The sequence below is a fragment of the Anomaloglossus baeobatrachus genome, chromosome 5 (assembly GCF_048569485.1).
Source record: "Anomaloglossus baeobatrachus isolate aAnoBae1 chromosome 5, aAnoBae1.hap1, whole genome shotgun sequence".
Taxonomy (NCBI): Eukaryota; Metazoa; Chordata; class Amphibia; order Anura; family Aromobatidae; genus Anomaloglossus; species Anomaloglossus baeobatrachus.
Window position 1 is genome coordinate 472,500,242 of NC_134357.1, and position 14,758 is coordinate 472,514,999.

The 14,758-nt window shown below is 41.5% G+C and overlaps 1 protein-coding gene across 4 annotated transcripts in view; it reads left to right on the plus strand.

The window, feature by feature from the left end:
• ARHGAP27 (Rho GTPase activating protein 27) overlaps nt 1-14,758 on the plus strand; it is a 75,615-nt gene that overhangs the window by 27,132 nt on the left and 33,725 nt on the right. For 3 of the 4 annotated variants that reach the window (XM_075350657.1, XM_075350656.1, XM_075350658.1), the window contains one exon: nt 13,064-13,495. In XM_075350657.1, the coding sequence (XP_075206772.1) occupies nt 13,064-13,495 (432 nt within the window). Of the gene's footprint in view, nt 1-7,726; nt 7,846-13,063; nt 13,496-14,758 lie in introns of those variants that run through there. The other variant, XM_075350659.1, reaches the window with a different exon arrangement.

Sequence of the window (14,758 nt, forward strand, 5' to 3'; positions counted from 1 at the left end):
TGCATAATGTGGGGGAGGAGAATTTATGGAGCACATTTCTCTGTGTAGTGCTTTATAAGGCTAAGATCACCTTTGCTCCTTCTAAGATTCCTTTCACCCTCATAAACGACCCAGGTGCCTCTATACATTATTGTTCTGCAAAGTTTTTGATTAGTTCATAATGGCTCTTATCAGACATGGGATATATAAGGCTGTGTGTCCACGATTGTAGCGTTTTGGGCACAGTGTGTTTTCGCTGCCTCCAAAACGCTGCGTTGTACAGTGGATGGGATTTCTATAAATCTCCCGCCTACTGTGATTCTTTTTTCAGTCAGCGTAAACTAACATTCGGCGTGGGTTCCCGATCTACAGCACGTCTGTTTATGCTTGTGGAGGCAAGTGTGTTCTCAGTGGGGAGAACATGGTGAAACTCTGCAGCGCCTAGGACCCTCATCGTGGGCATGGACCTCTACGTCATCACGCGGACAACACTTGCATCTCCGCAGGAGCAGACGTGCTGCGTCCTGGAGGGATCGTGTGCACATACCCTTAGAGAGAAAGTGAAAAGTCAAGTCTTGAACGTAATGTGTTAAAAGCCAGAACAATATGTGAGGAAAAATATCTGAGTGACTTTGACAAGGCCCCAACTATGACCAACTATGATGGCTAGATGATTGGGTCAATGCATCTCCAAAACAGAAGGCGTTAAGTTTTGTCACCAATATACAGTACTTAGTATTGAACAAGAGTGGTCCAAAAGAGGATAATTGGTGAATCGGCAACAATGCTTGCTGGTGGAGAGTGAAGGCCTGTACCGTAGAGCTCCTGTATCACAAATTACTGAAAATGTTAGTACTGGGAAGCAGGTGAATTTCCGGTGGACCCTACATAAGGTGGTTTGGCAGAGTATACTTAATGCAACGATTCGCCATTAATTTAATAAACTACCTAATCTATTAGTATATTTAGAAGCACAGACAATATTAGGACCAAGGTTAGTTAATATTTGAATGAAGCTGAACCATAGGCCCCAGAACAAACGTCACTGATGAGCCCTGGTCACCCCAGTGCGACCCTTTGGATGGCTGTGATAGAAAGGTATCAAACACACAGTATGTGACCGCTTGTTTTATATGGGTCTACAGAGCAGTCAGTGGCCCATGCTGTGGAACCCCCCCCCCCCCCCCCCGCTTCCCGTCCAATATTCGAGTGTGCTTACAATGGGCACACATGCAATAGAAGACCGTGGCCTGGTCCGACAGATGGCATTTTCTGTTATGCTATGGCCGGCCAGTTGAGTGTGCGTTGTTTACCAGGGCAACAGATATCATCAGAAGACGAGCCGAAGGAGGCAATGTGATGCTCTGGGCAATGTTCGGTTGGAAACCCTTGGATCCTGTTTTGGCGGCATGAGGTCAGACTTGCGCAATATTAGACAGGTGCGTTTAATGTTAACTTGCAAACAGAGCTAGACCCTCAGGTGAGTTATACTGGGGAGATACGGACCCGAGCCCAGCAATGACTAAATTAGATGAGAATTCTTGCCGCAGGTTACAAGGGATCTGAGATAATAACGGTGACTTACAGGAATGTGACACATAGTGAAATGAGAAGTGGTCAGACTGGATTTACATGCTCGGCGACCGAAGGGTTAACTTCAAAAGAAAGGGTACAGAGGCTCCTGGCCACTCCCAATGCAAATAGCATACAGCGTCACCTGACACAGGATGTGGCTGTGAGATCCAGAGCCTGCGACGCACAGGTGACCTGCAGCTCCAACGTCTCTCCATCCAGGTGCTACCAGGACACAGGTAACGTACCACCGGCTGACTCTCCTCATCGGAGAGGACATGGCCACCTTACTGGCTGTTGGCGATTTGCGAAACGGTACCCCAGACCATGGTCTGTCATTATTTTACATGCAAAGGGTGATTATCTAAAGGTGGAAGCTGTGTCCCTCTCCTGAGACTGGTGGCATCTTGTGCTCTGGAGATTTCGCAGGAGTGCATGGAACCAGTACTAAGGCTCCGAACATGACCGCAGGGAAGATTTCTCCATTCAGGTATTGGGTGTTAACAAGGTCCAATAATTTAGTGAGCCATCTCTGTATGTGCCACACCTGACAGCGGAGTACACAATGCGAGCCGAGAATGTCACCACTGTTTGTTCTGTGCTCTTGTCACTCAGAGAACCCTGTGCGATGAGTGTTACACACCCAGAGGGACGGGCACTCACAAATCCTGCGCACCCCTAATTGTCTCCATACCTCGACCAAATATGCTCTCCCCCCTCCCCCTCCACCATTTATCTCCCTTCCACTTTGCTCATAATCTAATGTGGCTGGGAATCGGTTGAATGGCTCCTATTGGGAGAAGTGGAATTTGGGTGGTTTGGCAGGTAGCTTGTGTAGTCATTGCTTCATGAGATCGCATGCATTGCCCCTTTACTCCTTATTGTCATATTCTTATTATTGGCAGTGAGATCTTTATTGTGTATGACCGGCATTATCTCAACACTCAATATATTTTACTTAGCACGATCACGTTTCACAGCGCGGTTATCACTGTCCCCATCGGGGCCCACAATCTAAATTCCCGATCAGTATGGTCTTTGGAGTAAGGAACCCGGAGGAATCCCACACAATCGTGGGGAACACAACATGCAAACCCCTTGCAGAGGTTTCCTCTGGTGGGTTTTGAACCTACTAGGAGAGTCCAAATCCAATCAAGAATAACATCTGCAAGGAATTTGCATGCATTCTGTGTAAATTATTATTTATTTTTTTTTCCCCTTTGATTTTCTACTATAAAGTGACCATTGTAACCAAAGAGCCACCAAGTACAATATGTGGGATTTATAAGCTGGAAATGATTGTGCCGGTTGTCGTAAGTCCTACACAGTGAATGATACTGATATCTTCATACCTGTATCTGCTCAACAGAAATGGATGACTTCTCAGCCTTGCTTATATCAGTGTCTGATCTATAGATACGAGTTATCGTCCGTATTATATAATTCTGTTCTATAGACGGGGCCGACTGTAGAATTATGATGGTTTCTGGGCAGCAGAACCCCAGTGGGATCCTCTTCATTTTTTTTTTTTATTTTTTTTTTTTCCTTGTCTCCATCCAAGAGCTCTACCCTTTTTTTGTTCTGTTTGCGTTATATGAGAGTTTAGTTTTTGTAGTATAGGCTGTATTTTTCATTGCTACAATTTTGGGATCCATATGACTTGTATGAGGTGAAGTGATCCTTCAGCATCATTGCCGAACACCATATACAGTGGGGAAATAAGTATTTGATACACTGCCAATTTTGCAAGTTTTCCCATCTACCGTACAAAGAATGGAGAGGTGTTTAATTTCTATAGTAAATACACTTCAACTGTGACACAGTTAAAACAAAAAAAAAACAAAACAGAAAATTACATATGATGTTTAAATAATTAATTTTGCATTTTATTGCATGAAATAAGCAATTGATCACCTACCAACCAGCAAGAATTCTGGCTCTCAAACCTGATATTTTTTTTTTCTTAAGAAGCCCTCCCACTCTGCTCCCATTTTGTGTGTGTGTGTGTATGTATGTATGTATGTATGTATGTATATGTATATATAATATATATATGTATATATAAAAGATGCCTGTCCACACACTCAATTACACCCCAACCTCACCAAGACCAAAGCGCTGTCTAAGGGCTAGAGATGAGGGAACCCATAGAAGGGTTGTTTGTTTGTTTTTTTTTTTTTTGTTTTTTTTGTGGGTTGCACACTACATTCAATTACGCTGTTAGTCGTTCAAATGCTACAAGTGGCTCACACTGGGCAGAGCACTGAGCATACCTGAGCACAGCGATGTTTACGTGTTTTTTTTTTTTAAAGTCTGTGTTCAATCCAAAAACCACTCATTTCTACTAAGGGCACACCATGGACAAAATTGTACACCTGCAGAAGGCTGGGATGGACTACAGGACAATAGGCGAGCAGCTTGGTGAGAAGGCAACATGGAAGAAACAAAAGATGACTGTCAGTCTTACTTGGTCTGGAGCTTCATGCAAGATCTTGCCTCTAAAGGCCCTGTCACACAGAGATAAATCTGCGGCAGATCTGTGGTTGCAGTGAAATTGTGGACAATCGGCGCCAGCTTCGTGGCTGTGTACAAATTGAACAATAGGTCCATGATTTCACTGCAACCACAGATCTGCCAAAGATTTAGCGCTGTGTGTGATGGGGCCTTTAGGGTAAGGATGATTCTGAGAAAGATCAGGAATGAGCTCAGAACTACACAGGAGGACCTGGTCAATGACCTAAAGAGAGCTAGGACCACAGTCTCGAAGGTTACCGTTAGTAACACACTATGCCGTCGTGGATTAAAATCCTGCAAAGCACGCAAGGTTCCCTGCTCACACCAGCACATGTCCAGGGCCGTTTGAAGTTTGCCAATGATCATCTGGATGATGCATGGGAAGGAGGTCAGATGAGGCCAAAATAGAACTTTTTGGTATCAACTCCACTCGCCGTGTTTGGAGGAAGAAACATGAGTACCACCGCACCAACACTGTCACAACTGTGAAGCATGGATGTAGAAACATCATACCTTGGTGCTTTTCTGCAAAGGGGACATGACTACTGCACCGTATTGAAGGGAGGATGGGTATGGTCATGTATTGTGATATTTTGGCCAACAATCTCCTTTCCTCAGTAAGAGCATTGAAGATGGGTCGTGGCTGGGTCTTCCCAGCCACGACCCATTACCTGAACACACAACCAGGGCAACTAAGGCGTGGATCAGTAAGAAGCATTTCAAGATCCTGGAGTAGCCTAGCAAATCTACAGACCTGAACCCAATAGAAATTCTTTGGAGGGAGCTGAAATTCAACATTGCCCAGTGACAGCCCCGAAACCTGAAAGATCCGGAGAAGATCTGTATGGAGGAGTGGGACAAAATCCCTGCTGCATTGTGGGCAAACTGGGTCAAGGACTACAGGAAATGTCTGACCTCTGTGATTGCAAACAAAGGTTTCTACCAAATATTAAGTTCTGTTTTTCTATTGTATCAAATTCTTATTTCATGCAATAAAATGTAATTATTTACATATCATACAATGTGATTTTTCTGGATTTTTTTTTTTTTTTTATTCTGTCTGACACAGTTGAAGTGTAGTAGTTGCGATAAAAGTTCCAGACCTCTCCATTCTTTGTAGGTGGAAAAACTTGCAAAATCGGCAGTGTATCAGATACTTATATTCCCCCACCGTAATCTTGATCCTGTTGAAATGTTTTGACGTGTTGTGTTTTGTTTTTTGTTCTGATTTAAGAATATACAATAACGAACTGTCATGGTGTACATTTCCACATCGCATTCCCCAATTTACCAATGTGGAAATTGTTGTGAAAATGTTGTTAATCTGCAAAGGGTGACATCCGCTCCGACATTCGTACCCGCACCATAAATTGGTTTGGATTTTAAAATTGCAGCGCCAGTCAATTTACACTGAAAAATATATATATATATATATATATAATTGTTTTGTTGTTTTTTTTGCAGTATGTAAAAGACATTTCTTTAAATTTCACACACCATGCTGGTAGTGTTCAACTGTGGCAACATTATGCAGCGTGCACAGGACTGCTGCACGATACCTGCTGGCGGCCAGAGGCCTGTTCATGCCTGTCCAGCAGCTGTTGATGCACCGCCGGCAGCTCCTTATCTCTCAATGTTACAGTGAGACGTGATAAGATACCCCTTTTTTAACCTATTTTCTTCGGTTTAATCACACAGTTCTTAAATAATACAATTCCTTCCTGGCAGGAAGACCACAAAGGGCATCTCCCGGCTGATCCTCCACAATAACAGTTTCCTCAAAATACGGTGTACCACAGTGCTTGCTTCTGTCCTCAATGCAGTTTACATGCTACTATTAGGATAATAATCCAGAGTCATGGCTGAGAATACCACGCTCAGACTATGTGCACTAAAAGGGTTTTTCTGTAGCAAGTCTGCGCCATAAAAAGGAGATTGTTCACCCATCCTAATTCCACCTGATCCACATGGAGATGAAGTGCACAGAGCCACCCAGGTCAAGGCTTCGGTGCAGTAATAGAGAAAAAATCCAAATCTCCAGCGTCCAAAAAAACCCACAAAACTGCCCATGCTTGTGTATGTATGTGTATATGTACATAATTTCAATGTTAACTCAGTTTGCTGCTTATAAGTGGAGGTTTTTTTCCACTTCAGATTTTCTAAAACACCTGGTGGGGGGAAAAAAAAAGTGCATGTCGTTATTTCTTCGAAGTAATGGAATCTGCTCTAAGCTAAGTAGTGTCAGATTGATAGTAGGAAAAGAATAGAAAAACTTCAGGAAAATATCTCTTCCAAAAATTGCTTCAGGAAAAGAAAAATACATCCAAAACTTGCTCCAAAGAAAAGCTGGTCATTTTTGCCTGAAAATCTGTTTTTGTTTTGTTTTTGTTTTTTTTTTTCTTTTGTTTTTGCAGAGTTTTTAAAACAGAACCTGGCAAGATTTTGAGGATTGAGTTTCTGTTCCAAAAACTCCACTGGTACTTAGCCTTAGAATATAACATGTCACAAATGCAGTGAAGTTTCCACCTAAATTACCAGCATTGTGGATGATTGTTCCTGTTCTCACACTGTAGGAGAAATCCACGATGTAAATTGGTCTGATATGCAAAGGGTATGCAACAAACAGATGTGCGGATTACGCTGTGAAGTGTCTTGTGTGGTTAAGTCCCGCCGTGGATGTATTCTTATACAGAAGAAAACAAAGTAGACCAGTCTTAAACCGGGAGTCAATTCCTTTTCAGATACGAATACCTACTTAAAGGGGACCTTGAACATAGTCTGGTCTGTGGATGGGACCTTGGACATAGTCTGGTCTGTAGACTGCATGGTATATAAGAGGAGAAGCGGAGTAGATTTGTATGTTTGTTGGAAAAAGAGAACTTAGTATAACATATTTGTCATTAAAATGCCTGGTGTTTGTATGTATGAGTTTAGTGGGCTGTGCCATCAGTGACTGACACCTGCATGCAGTAATACAGGAAGGACTGTAACAAAATAGGACTACCCACTGGACTCTTTCATATAAATACCAGGGATTTTAATTCGTAAAATACTAGTTTTACTGAAACTTTTCCATCAAAAATGTATGTCAATTTCAACATGACCGGTTTGCTTTGTGAACTACAAGAACCAGCAGAAACCCAGTTTGCTAAAATCGAATCTGGACAAAACTGAAGTACGCTTGGTTGGAAATTGGTGTCTAACTGTATGGCAACTTTTAAAACCTCTATCCCTGGGAGTAGAAGCACAAAGAGACAAGAAAGGTAGAGCATTAGAGGTCTTCAAGTAGCACATAAAGGAAAGTCGCTGAAGGCATGGAAGCAAGGATGGAAAAGTTGATTACGTCTCCACGTAGTTGAAGGAAGCATGGAACAATCTCTGCATACTGATTCTTATCCTTTGTTGCAATGTCTGAATTTTTTTCTCCAATAAACTTGAATGGAAACAGAATGTGTCAATTAGAGAACACTTTGGGTGCAGGGTCCCCTCTGCACAGTACTCATCATCTCTTCTCCTGAGTCTATAAACAAGCCACCTGATTTTCTATACAGTTTCCTTCCTCCACCTAACACAGGAAATGTGCAAACCCCATCACAGCCGCTTCTAGTTCTTCTTTCTCCAATGTCTGCTGTGTGACAGCTTAGAGTAACAATGTACATGAGGTCTCGGAAATGTGTGTAGCCTATGTGAGGAGCGGGGCCTGGGACCATTATGGACTTCTTTAGCAGAACCTCCAGGAGGATAAAGAAGATGGTGCCAAGCCCAACCAGGAATGTTGAGGTATGGTCTAGGGCTTTTCATCTGTTGATGGTCACCAGCATAGAGCATATTGGCTTCTGTGGAAGTTGGGAAACCTGTTGATGGTCCTCAGTCGGTGCTAATCATCCTTCTACCTTCATGTTATGAAGTGTCATAGTAAGGATATGTGTACAGTTTTCTGGTCCGTGTCCAGCTTTGTGACTTATGTATGGTCGGTCTTCTCTAAGTGCTGAGTGAGATGCTATCTGTCCATTGAGGGACTTTTGATCTATCATAACAAGGGGAGGTCCCCAACATCTAGAAGGAAGGATTCTACACAGATGGGGATTCTTTACTATAAACCTGTCCGTACACATGAGCTGTTGGACAACACATTGGCTGACAACTGTCTCCTAACTTTCATATATACAAGAATGCTCAGCTTAAGGGTTTTTAAAGTTCTCTAGGAGTAGCCGAATAAGAGGCTGAATAGTATGAACTTTTTTTTTTATATGAACTTTAAAGGGAATCTGTCAGCAGGTTTTTGCTCCCTCATCTGAGAGCAGCATAATGTAGAGACAGAGGCCCTGATTTCAATGATGTGTCACTTACTGGGCTGTTTGCTGTCATTTTGATAAAATCAATGTTTTCTCTGCTCCAGAGCTAGTAGTTATACAGAGCTCATGAATATGCTGGACTACCTGGCACTATGCCAAGTAGTCCTTTTAATGATGATCTTCTACTGATTAAACAGTGATTTTATCAAAACTTCACTAAGCAGCCCAGTAAGTTAACACATTGTTGTAATCAGGATCTCTGCCCCTAATTTATGCTCAGATTAGGTGGCAAAAACCAGGTGACAAGATACCCTTTAATTGTGTAATTGTACTTATCCCCTTAGTTCATGGTTGCCATCCAAAATATTGGTGGCTCAATAGTGAAAGTATTGCATTTGGGTTTCTAATCTTTTCATTTAGAAGGAAGATACCTACTCGTGGTATGTGCACGACATCAACATCTTTTTTGGGATGATTCCGCCTGGAACCGTCCTGAAAAATCACTCAAATACTAAAAATAATGAACATATGAACAGTAACATCAGAATGACTTGATGTGCAGATGTTCATCTTCTTCAGGCTTTGAATGCCATGCACTGGCTGGACAAAATGACCTGAACACTAATAGCCACCGCAATATTTTACATTTAGAATTTAAAAAAAACAGCAAAAATGACGATGCCAATAAGACACTTTAGGAAAAACGCCACCAGCAATGTATCTTACACTTCAAAAACTGCGGGAACACTGGCGTCTATAAGGCATTTTCCATACTACACATGTTTTTCTTTTCCCAATGGTTGGAGCTTTGTCCTATTCGGTTGGAAGAGACCAAGCCGGTCTTAGATTGATGCTATAGTGGTTTTAGTACACACTGAATCCTACGTGAAACCACAAAGATCTGATGGGACATTGTCTACATGTTCCTTGTCTGTTTTGGGAACATACAGGACAGGGCTCTAGTGGCAGCCGTATGAACTGGCCAAGTGGCATGGACACCCTTGGGTGAAGGTCTTCAGAAGCTCCCCAGTCCACACTTCTTGTGGTTTGTATGTGGCTAGTAGACAGGCTCTGAATGTTGATGCTCTTTATGGCCGATATGTACCAGTACTACATGTCCGCATATCTTTCGCTTTTCTATGCAGACCACAATTTAGAGGGCGTGAGCAATGACTGTTATGAACGGTCCAGCTCCATTTGTGGGAGCATGTTTAGATCGTGCCAGAGGCGTTTTGGTTAGATGTTTTGTAAACCTGTGGCTTTTGAGCAGGAAACATTATTGAGAAGTCGCTAATTTCACAAGCAGGCAGTCATTTTTGCACTTGACAAAGATGTGCCGCGCACACTGACACCTGTAGAAATAGTGGACTTCTGCTTCATGGAACTTGTCATGTTGCGAAAGTTGCTGAGGAGCCCCCAGTATAAACTGCTCTAACTGGTGCAGTAGGTTTTATTCTTCCAGCACTGGGTTGTGTGGCCTCGTTGTTCCTCATATATAAATCCTATTTATGCTGACAGGAAGACAGTGTGGCTTTTCTATACAGTCTGTCTGCCGTTTTACTTACTAGCATCAAGGAGATTCCACATAGTTAATCCATCAATGGAAGCTCCATCCTCCAACAGAGAGGATTTACTAGGAGGATGGACTACCGTTAGATCATGTAGCTTTTATGGACAGCTCCATAATCTGCAGGCTGCTGGGTTGTGAGGAGTCTTGTACTTGAGCATGTATATTTTATTTTCTCCCATTAAGTGACTGGGGTTAATCGGTATAAGAATGGTTGTAGGGTATGCGTGATGTTTGTAGAGCTCATGAACGTCTGCACTGTACTGTATGTTCCACGTAAAATCTCAAACAATGGACTGAAAGTGCAGAAACCACTTATGGGCCTGTAATCCATATCTGGACCATGGATGAGGTGGAACAATCTTCAATAACTGGGTAGTGACATTCAGCTCTCAAACCCACTTTATTTTTCTGCATTGTCCCATCCATTGCCACCAGTGCTCCCCTGTGAAATAAAAAAAGGGGTCCTCAACCACACACAAGGAGCTGATCTGACTTTAGAATCTGCTGCAGGTCTTCTTTTGACTTGTCAAGTTTTCCTTTTTAATCTTAAAAAGATCTGGTGAGCTCCAGTAGTCCAAACCCAGGAGCACCAATGGCGTACTTCACTTTTCTCCAATTTATGAAGATTCACATCACTTCATTTCTAATGGCCTAGACAGTTGATAGAAATGAAATGCATGACATTTTCTCCAAAAATTCAATCTTTAAGTTGGTCAAAATTAGTTCAGATTGAGCTGTCCTAGTGTAATCCCTTCGAGAAGCGATAAGTTGGAATCAATCTTGCATCTACAGATTCTTTGTTGAATGGTGCCTCAATGACTTGGCCATTAAATTGTGCTCCCCTGTATTTTTCGTATCTACGATACTTTCTTTACATGTTGAGATTTGTCTTTTTCCATATGATTTTTGTCCTGGGACCTCCTCTATTTGGTGAAACAAAAAAAAAAAAATCCGTAGTTTTTTCTTCTTTTGCCTGTCTCCTTCTCTTCACTGGCGCCTCCTCAGTTTTGTTTTGTTTGCCTAGTGGGTCTCGTGAGTTTTCTTTTACTAGTGTGTCTTGTATTTACTCCCTTGTCATCAGTTTTAGGCCTCACTTGGATGTATTTTATGCACCCGTTATACCCATTATATTCTATGGGGCTGTTCGCATACTTTTTTTTATGGATCCGTAAAGCAAAATAGACAGCTTAGACTGCATGCTAAGGAGTTCCTAGCACTGTCCAATCTACAGACTCCTTTTGGTTTTCTCAATCTTCCTCTAACAATTTTGTTCCTCTTTTTTTATTTTTGTTTTTTTATATAATATATATATCCCCCACCCCCCAAAAAAACCAAACCTGAATCAGTAGTGGTAAACACTGATACTGATGAAAATCAGGGAACAAATGGACGACTGAGGTTTTCTAAGAATACAAATTTTTTTGGGGATTTTTTTTTCAGTTTCCAGTTTTGCGTAGCTCCTAGTGTTTCCTTTGTTTAGATATACTCCTTCGTTTTTTAAGACTTTATTCAGATGTGTCCTAATTTTTTTACATATGCAAAATTAAAAAATAGTACTCAGTATTTGGTCAGTTTTTACCAGGTTTCTTCGGTACTTTTGTCATTTATTTTTGATACATGAAAAGCTTCTCCCATTCATTGCAATGTTTATCCTGGACCGCACACAGATTGTATACGGACACCACCCGTGAGCTGTATGTGATTTTCATAGCCCCATAGACTTGTATGGGTCATTTTTCATTCATGATACCGGTAAAAAACCAAACATTTCTCCCAAATTCATTTTGTGTCGACAGTCCATGAAAAAACAAAGCCTCGGCATGTGAAGACCCGACAGACTATAATGGTCACTTGTGGACACAGACAGAAAGGGGCCCCTGTGCAAGAACAATATATGGGCCCTTTGCAGCCCAATAGTTTATCATAATGCACAATTCCACCTGCTTGGAGGTAGAACTTGGGCCCCTGTGTAGCCGCACAGGCTGCACCAATGATCTTTCCACCCCTGATAATGGGGAAAGTGTGCAATCCATGAAAACATCAGAATAGTTGAAAACTGGACATGTGAATGAGGCCTAATGTCTTTCTGTCTTACAAGTTCCATCTCTTCCCAGGTGTCTCCTGCTTTGTGTTGCTCTTCATTTAGGTCTTCCTATGGAAATCCTTCTTTTGGCTGGGATCTTCTTTGTTTAGACCTGTTTTCTTTAGCAGTTATTTAATTTCTTTTAGAAGACTCCTTCTGTTCCTGGTATCTATGGGGTTTTGTTTCCTATGGTTAGACTTAGTAGACTTTCCATCTTGTAAGGTTCCTTCTTTGACCTGGTGTCTCCCCTCTCTCTGGTTAGAGGCTTTCTTTTCCCAAGTGTGTGTTCTGTCTTGTGACAGGGTAATAGTCTCAAGGATCAATGAGGGTCCTTTGATCACTAACGCAAAGTGGCAGAAGCGTTCACCCGAACACTGCTATAGTCCAAGACTGAAAATGGACCTGTGGACTTTGGAGACCATCTTCTGCACATGACTCCCAAGGCTCAGAACATCTGATTTTGTCTCAATGTCATTATTAAATGTTACTTGTCTTTTTTGAAGCTCCTTCTCTTATGTGGTATCTCATCTCTAGAAAGACTCCATTTTTATTTTGTTTAGTGGTTTTTGTTTAGTTTTTTTTCTTTAGGTTTGAGAAGCTCCTTCTCTTCCTATGGTTTCTTCTCGGCTCTCACGGCTTTGTTTTATTGCCTTGGTTATTTGATGGGCAGGGAAGTTATTTAGTCAACACTGAGAGTGAGTCAGGGGTTAAGAATTCGGTTTATTTAAGAGACAATGACAGAACAAAAATGCTGATGAGCAATCAGGTGCTGTCACTGAGCGCACATGGCAGCATGTAGTGCTGGGAGCATGAGGGCAATGGCAAGCTAACGCCTCCTCCTCACAAGACATTTGTCGAAAATATATATTCCAGGTACTGGAATTAATTTACATTGCTTCGTGTTATGCCAGAGCCTCATGCATGGCCTATTATTCAGAATGTCATGGTGATGACAGTGATAATTAGACACAAGCCATACTGTCACTAATGCTCAGTGACATAAGACTAAGAAGTGCCACCGTCCACTAAGTGTTCTTTATTCTATTGCAGGTGGTGAATGAAGAAGAGGATCCATCTCACATTTATGCCAACTTGGAAGACTTTCGTAGTGATGAACTGAGGAAAAGTACGTCCTCTCAGCAGAGGTACTCCTCCAGTACCATAGATGACTGGGAGACCCACACTGATAACGGGACTGGACAACTGTTCTACTACAACTGTGTTACTGGAGAAACAACCTGGGATTGTCCTTTTGACCAAATAGAGGAGACTCTTCAGTCACCCATTTCTCCAACCTCACCAAGCTCTGTGTCGGAAGAATTAGAGTGGGAGAAACATTTTGATGAATCCAGTGGGCAGTTCTATTTCTACAATTTAGTGACTGGAGAGACATCTTGGGACCCACCTCCAGAGAGTGAGCTGCATCTTACAGCAGTGAAGCCAATGTTTTCCCCTTATGGACCAGAAGGGTTGGACAGAAGGGTTGGTATATCCTTGTATATAGCTTCTCCAATGTTCACCTCACCTCCAGTAGCACTGTGCCAGTGGTGGTGTTTATAATCTACTTTTTGGCTCATTCAGCAGCTGTAATCCAAAACCATTTCCTAACATCATTTATTTTTTATTTTGGGGGGTCTACAGAGAAATCTATTCATGTATGTGGTGGAGGGGTTCCCCTTACATCTTTTGTTTATCAGAATCAGTCCAGATACAGAGAATCAGGAATGGTTGGTGACATCTTATCCAGCTGCCCTGATTTCATTTGGCTGTTGTGGGGATTCTTCATAATAGTCTCCTACTAGGTGTCTATGATTATTAGTTCCCCATATTAATGATATTTCTGGCATATGAGTTAATTGAACAGTTTGGATGAATTAAAAAATGTAGGGTTTAACAAAGTGAAAAGATTCCCATTTAAAATCCAACACATTTATTATTATGCATTAAAAATACTAATGCAGAGAGCAAAAATACTTGCCAATATTAAAATTTGTACTGGATGGAGTAGTGCAAACAGGATGTGAAGGGTATAGAGGTGATATTTAAGTACACCATTTGATGTGTAATGCCTAAGAGGCTCTCTAATATGCCCCTGGCGGAATTTCCGACCTGATCGTGGATGTTGGCACCACAAAGACACACGCGAAATGGTGCCCCTGCTCAACATAGGCTATCCTTTCTTTATTCCTGAATCATCCATGTGTGTGTGCAGATGTATATATGTGTGTATGTATACATGTATGTGTGTGTGTATATATAAGTATATAATATATATATGTATATGTGTGTGTGTGTATGTATGTATATGTATATGGGTGTGTGTGTACTGTGTGTGTGTACTGTGTGCGTGTGTGTATGTGTGTGTGTGTATATATATGTATATATATATATATATATATATATATATATATATATATATATATATATATATATATATATATATATATATATATATATATATATATATATATATATATATATAATATGAGAAAAAAGGAACAGTCGCACACTGTGAAAAAACAAAATAAATTCTACTTAAAAAGTATTAATGGAGGTATTTAGAATATTATAATGGCCATTGTAATACCAGCCCAGCGCCCCTTCACGGCATCCTCCTCTGCTGGGTCCTACTCTACACTGCATCTTTTCTAGGTTTTAAAAACCTACAAGATCAGCTGGTGGACACAAAAAAAGGCTAATGAAGCTGCCAGGAGCTAGAGGGCAAATCCAGCAAACAGAGCACCA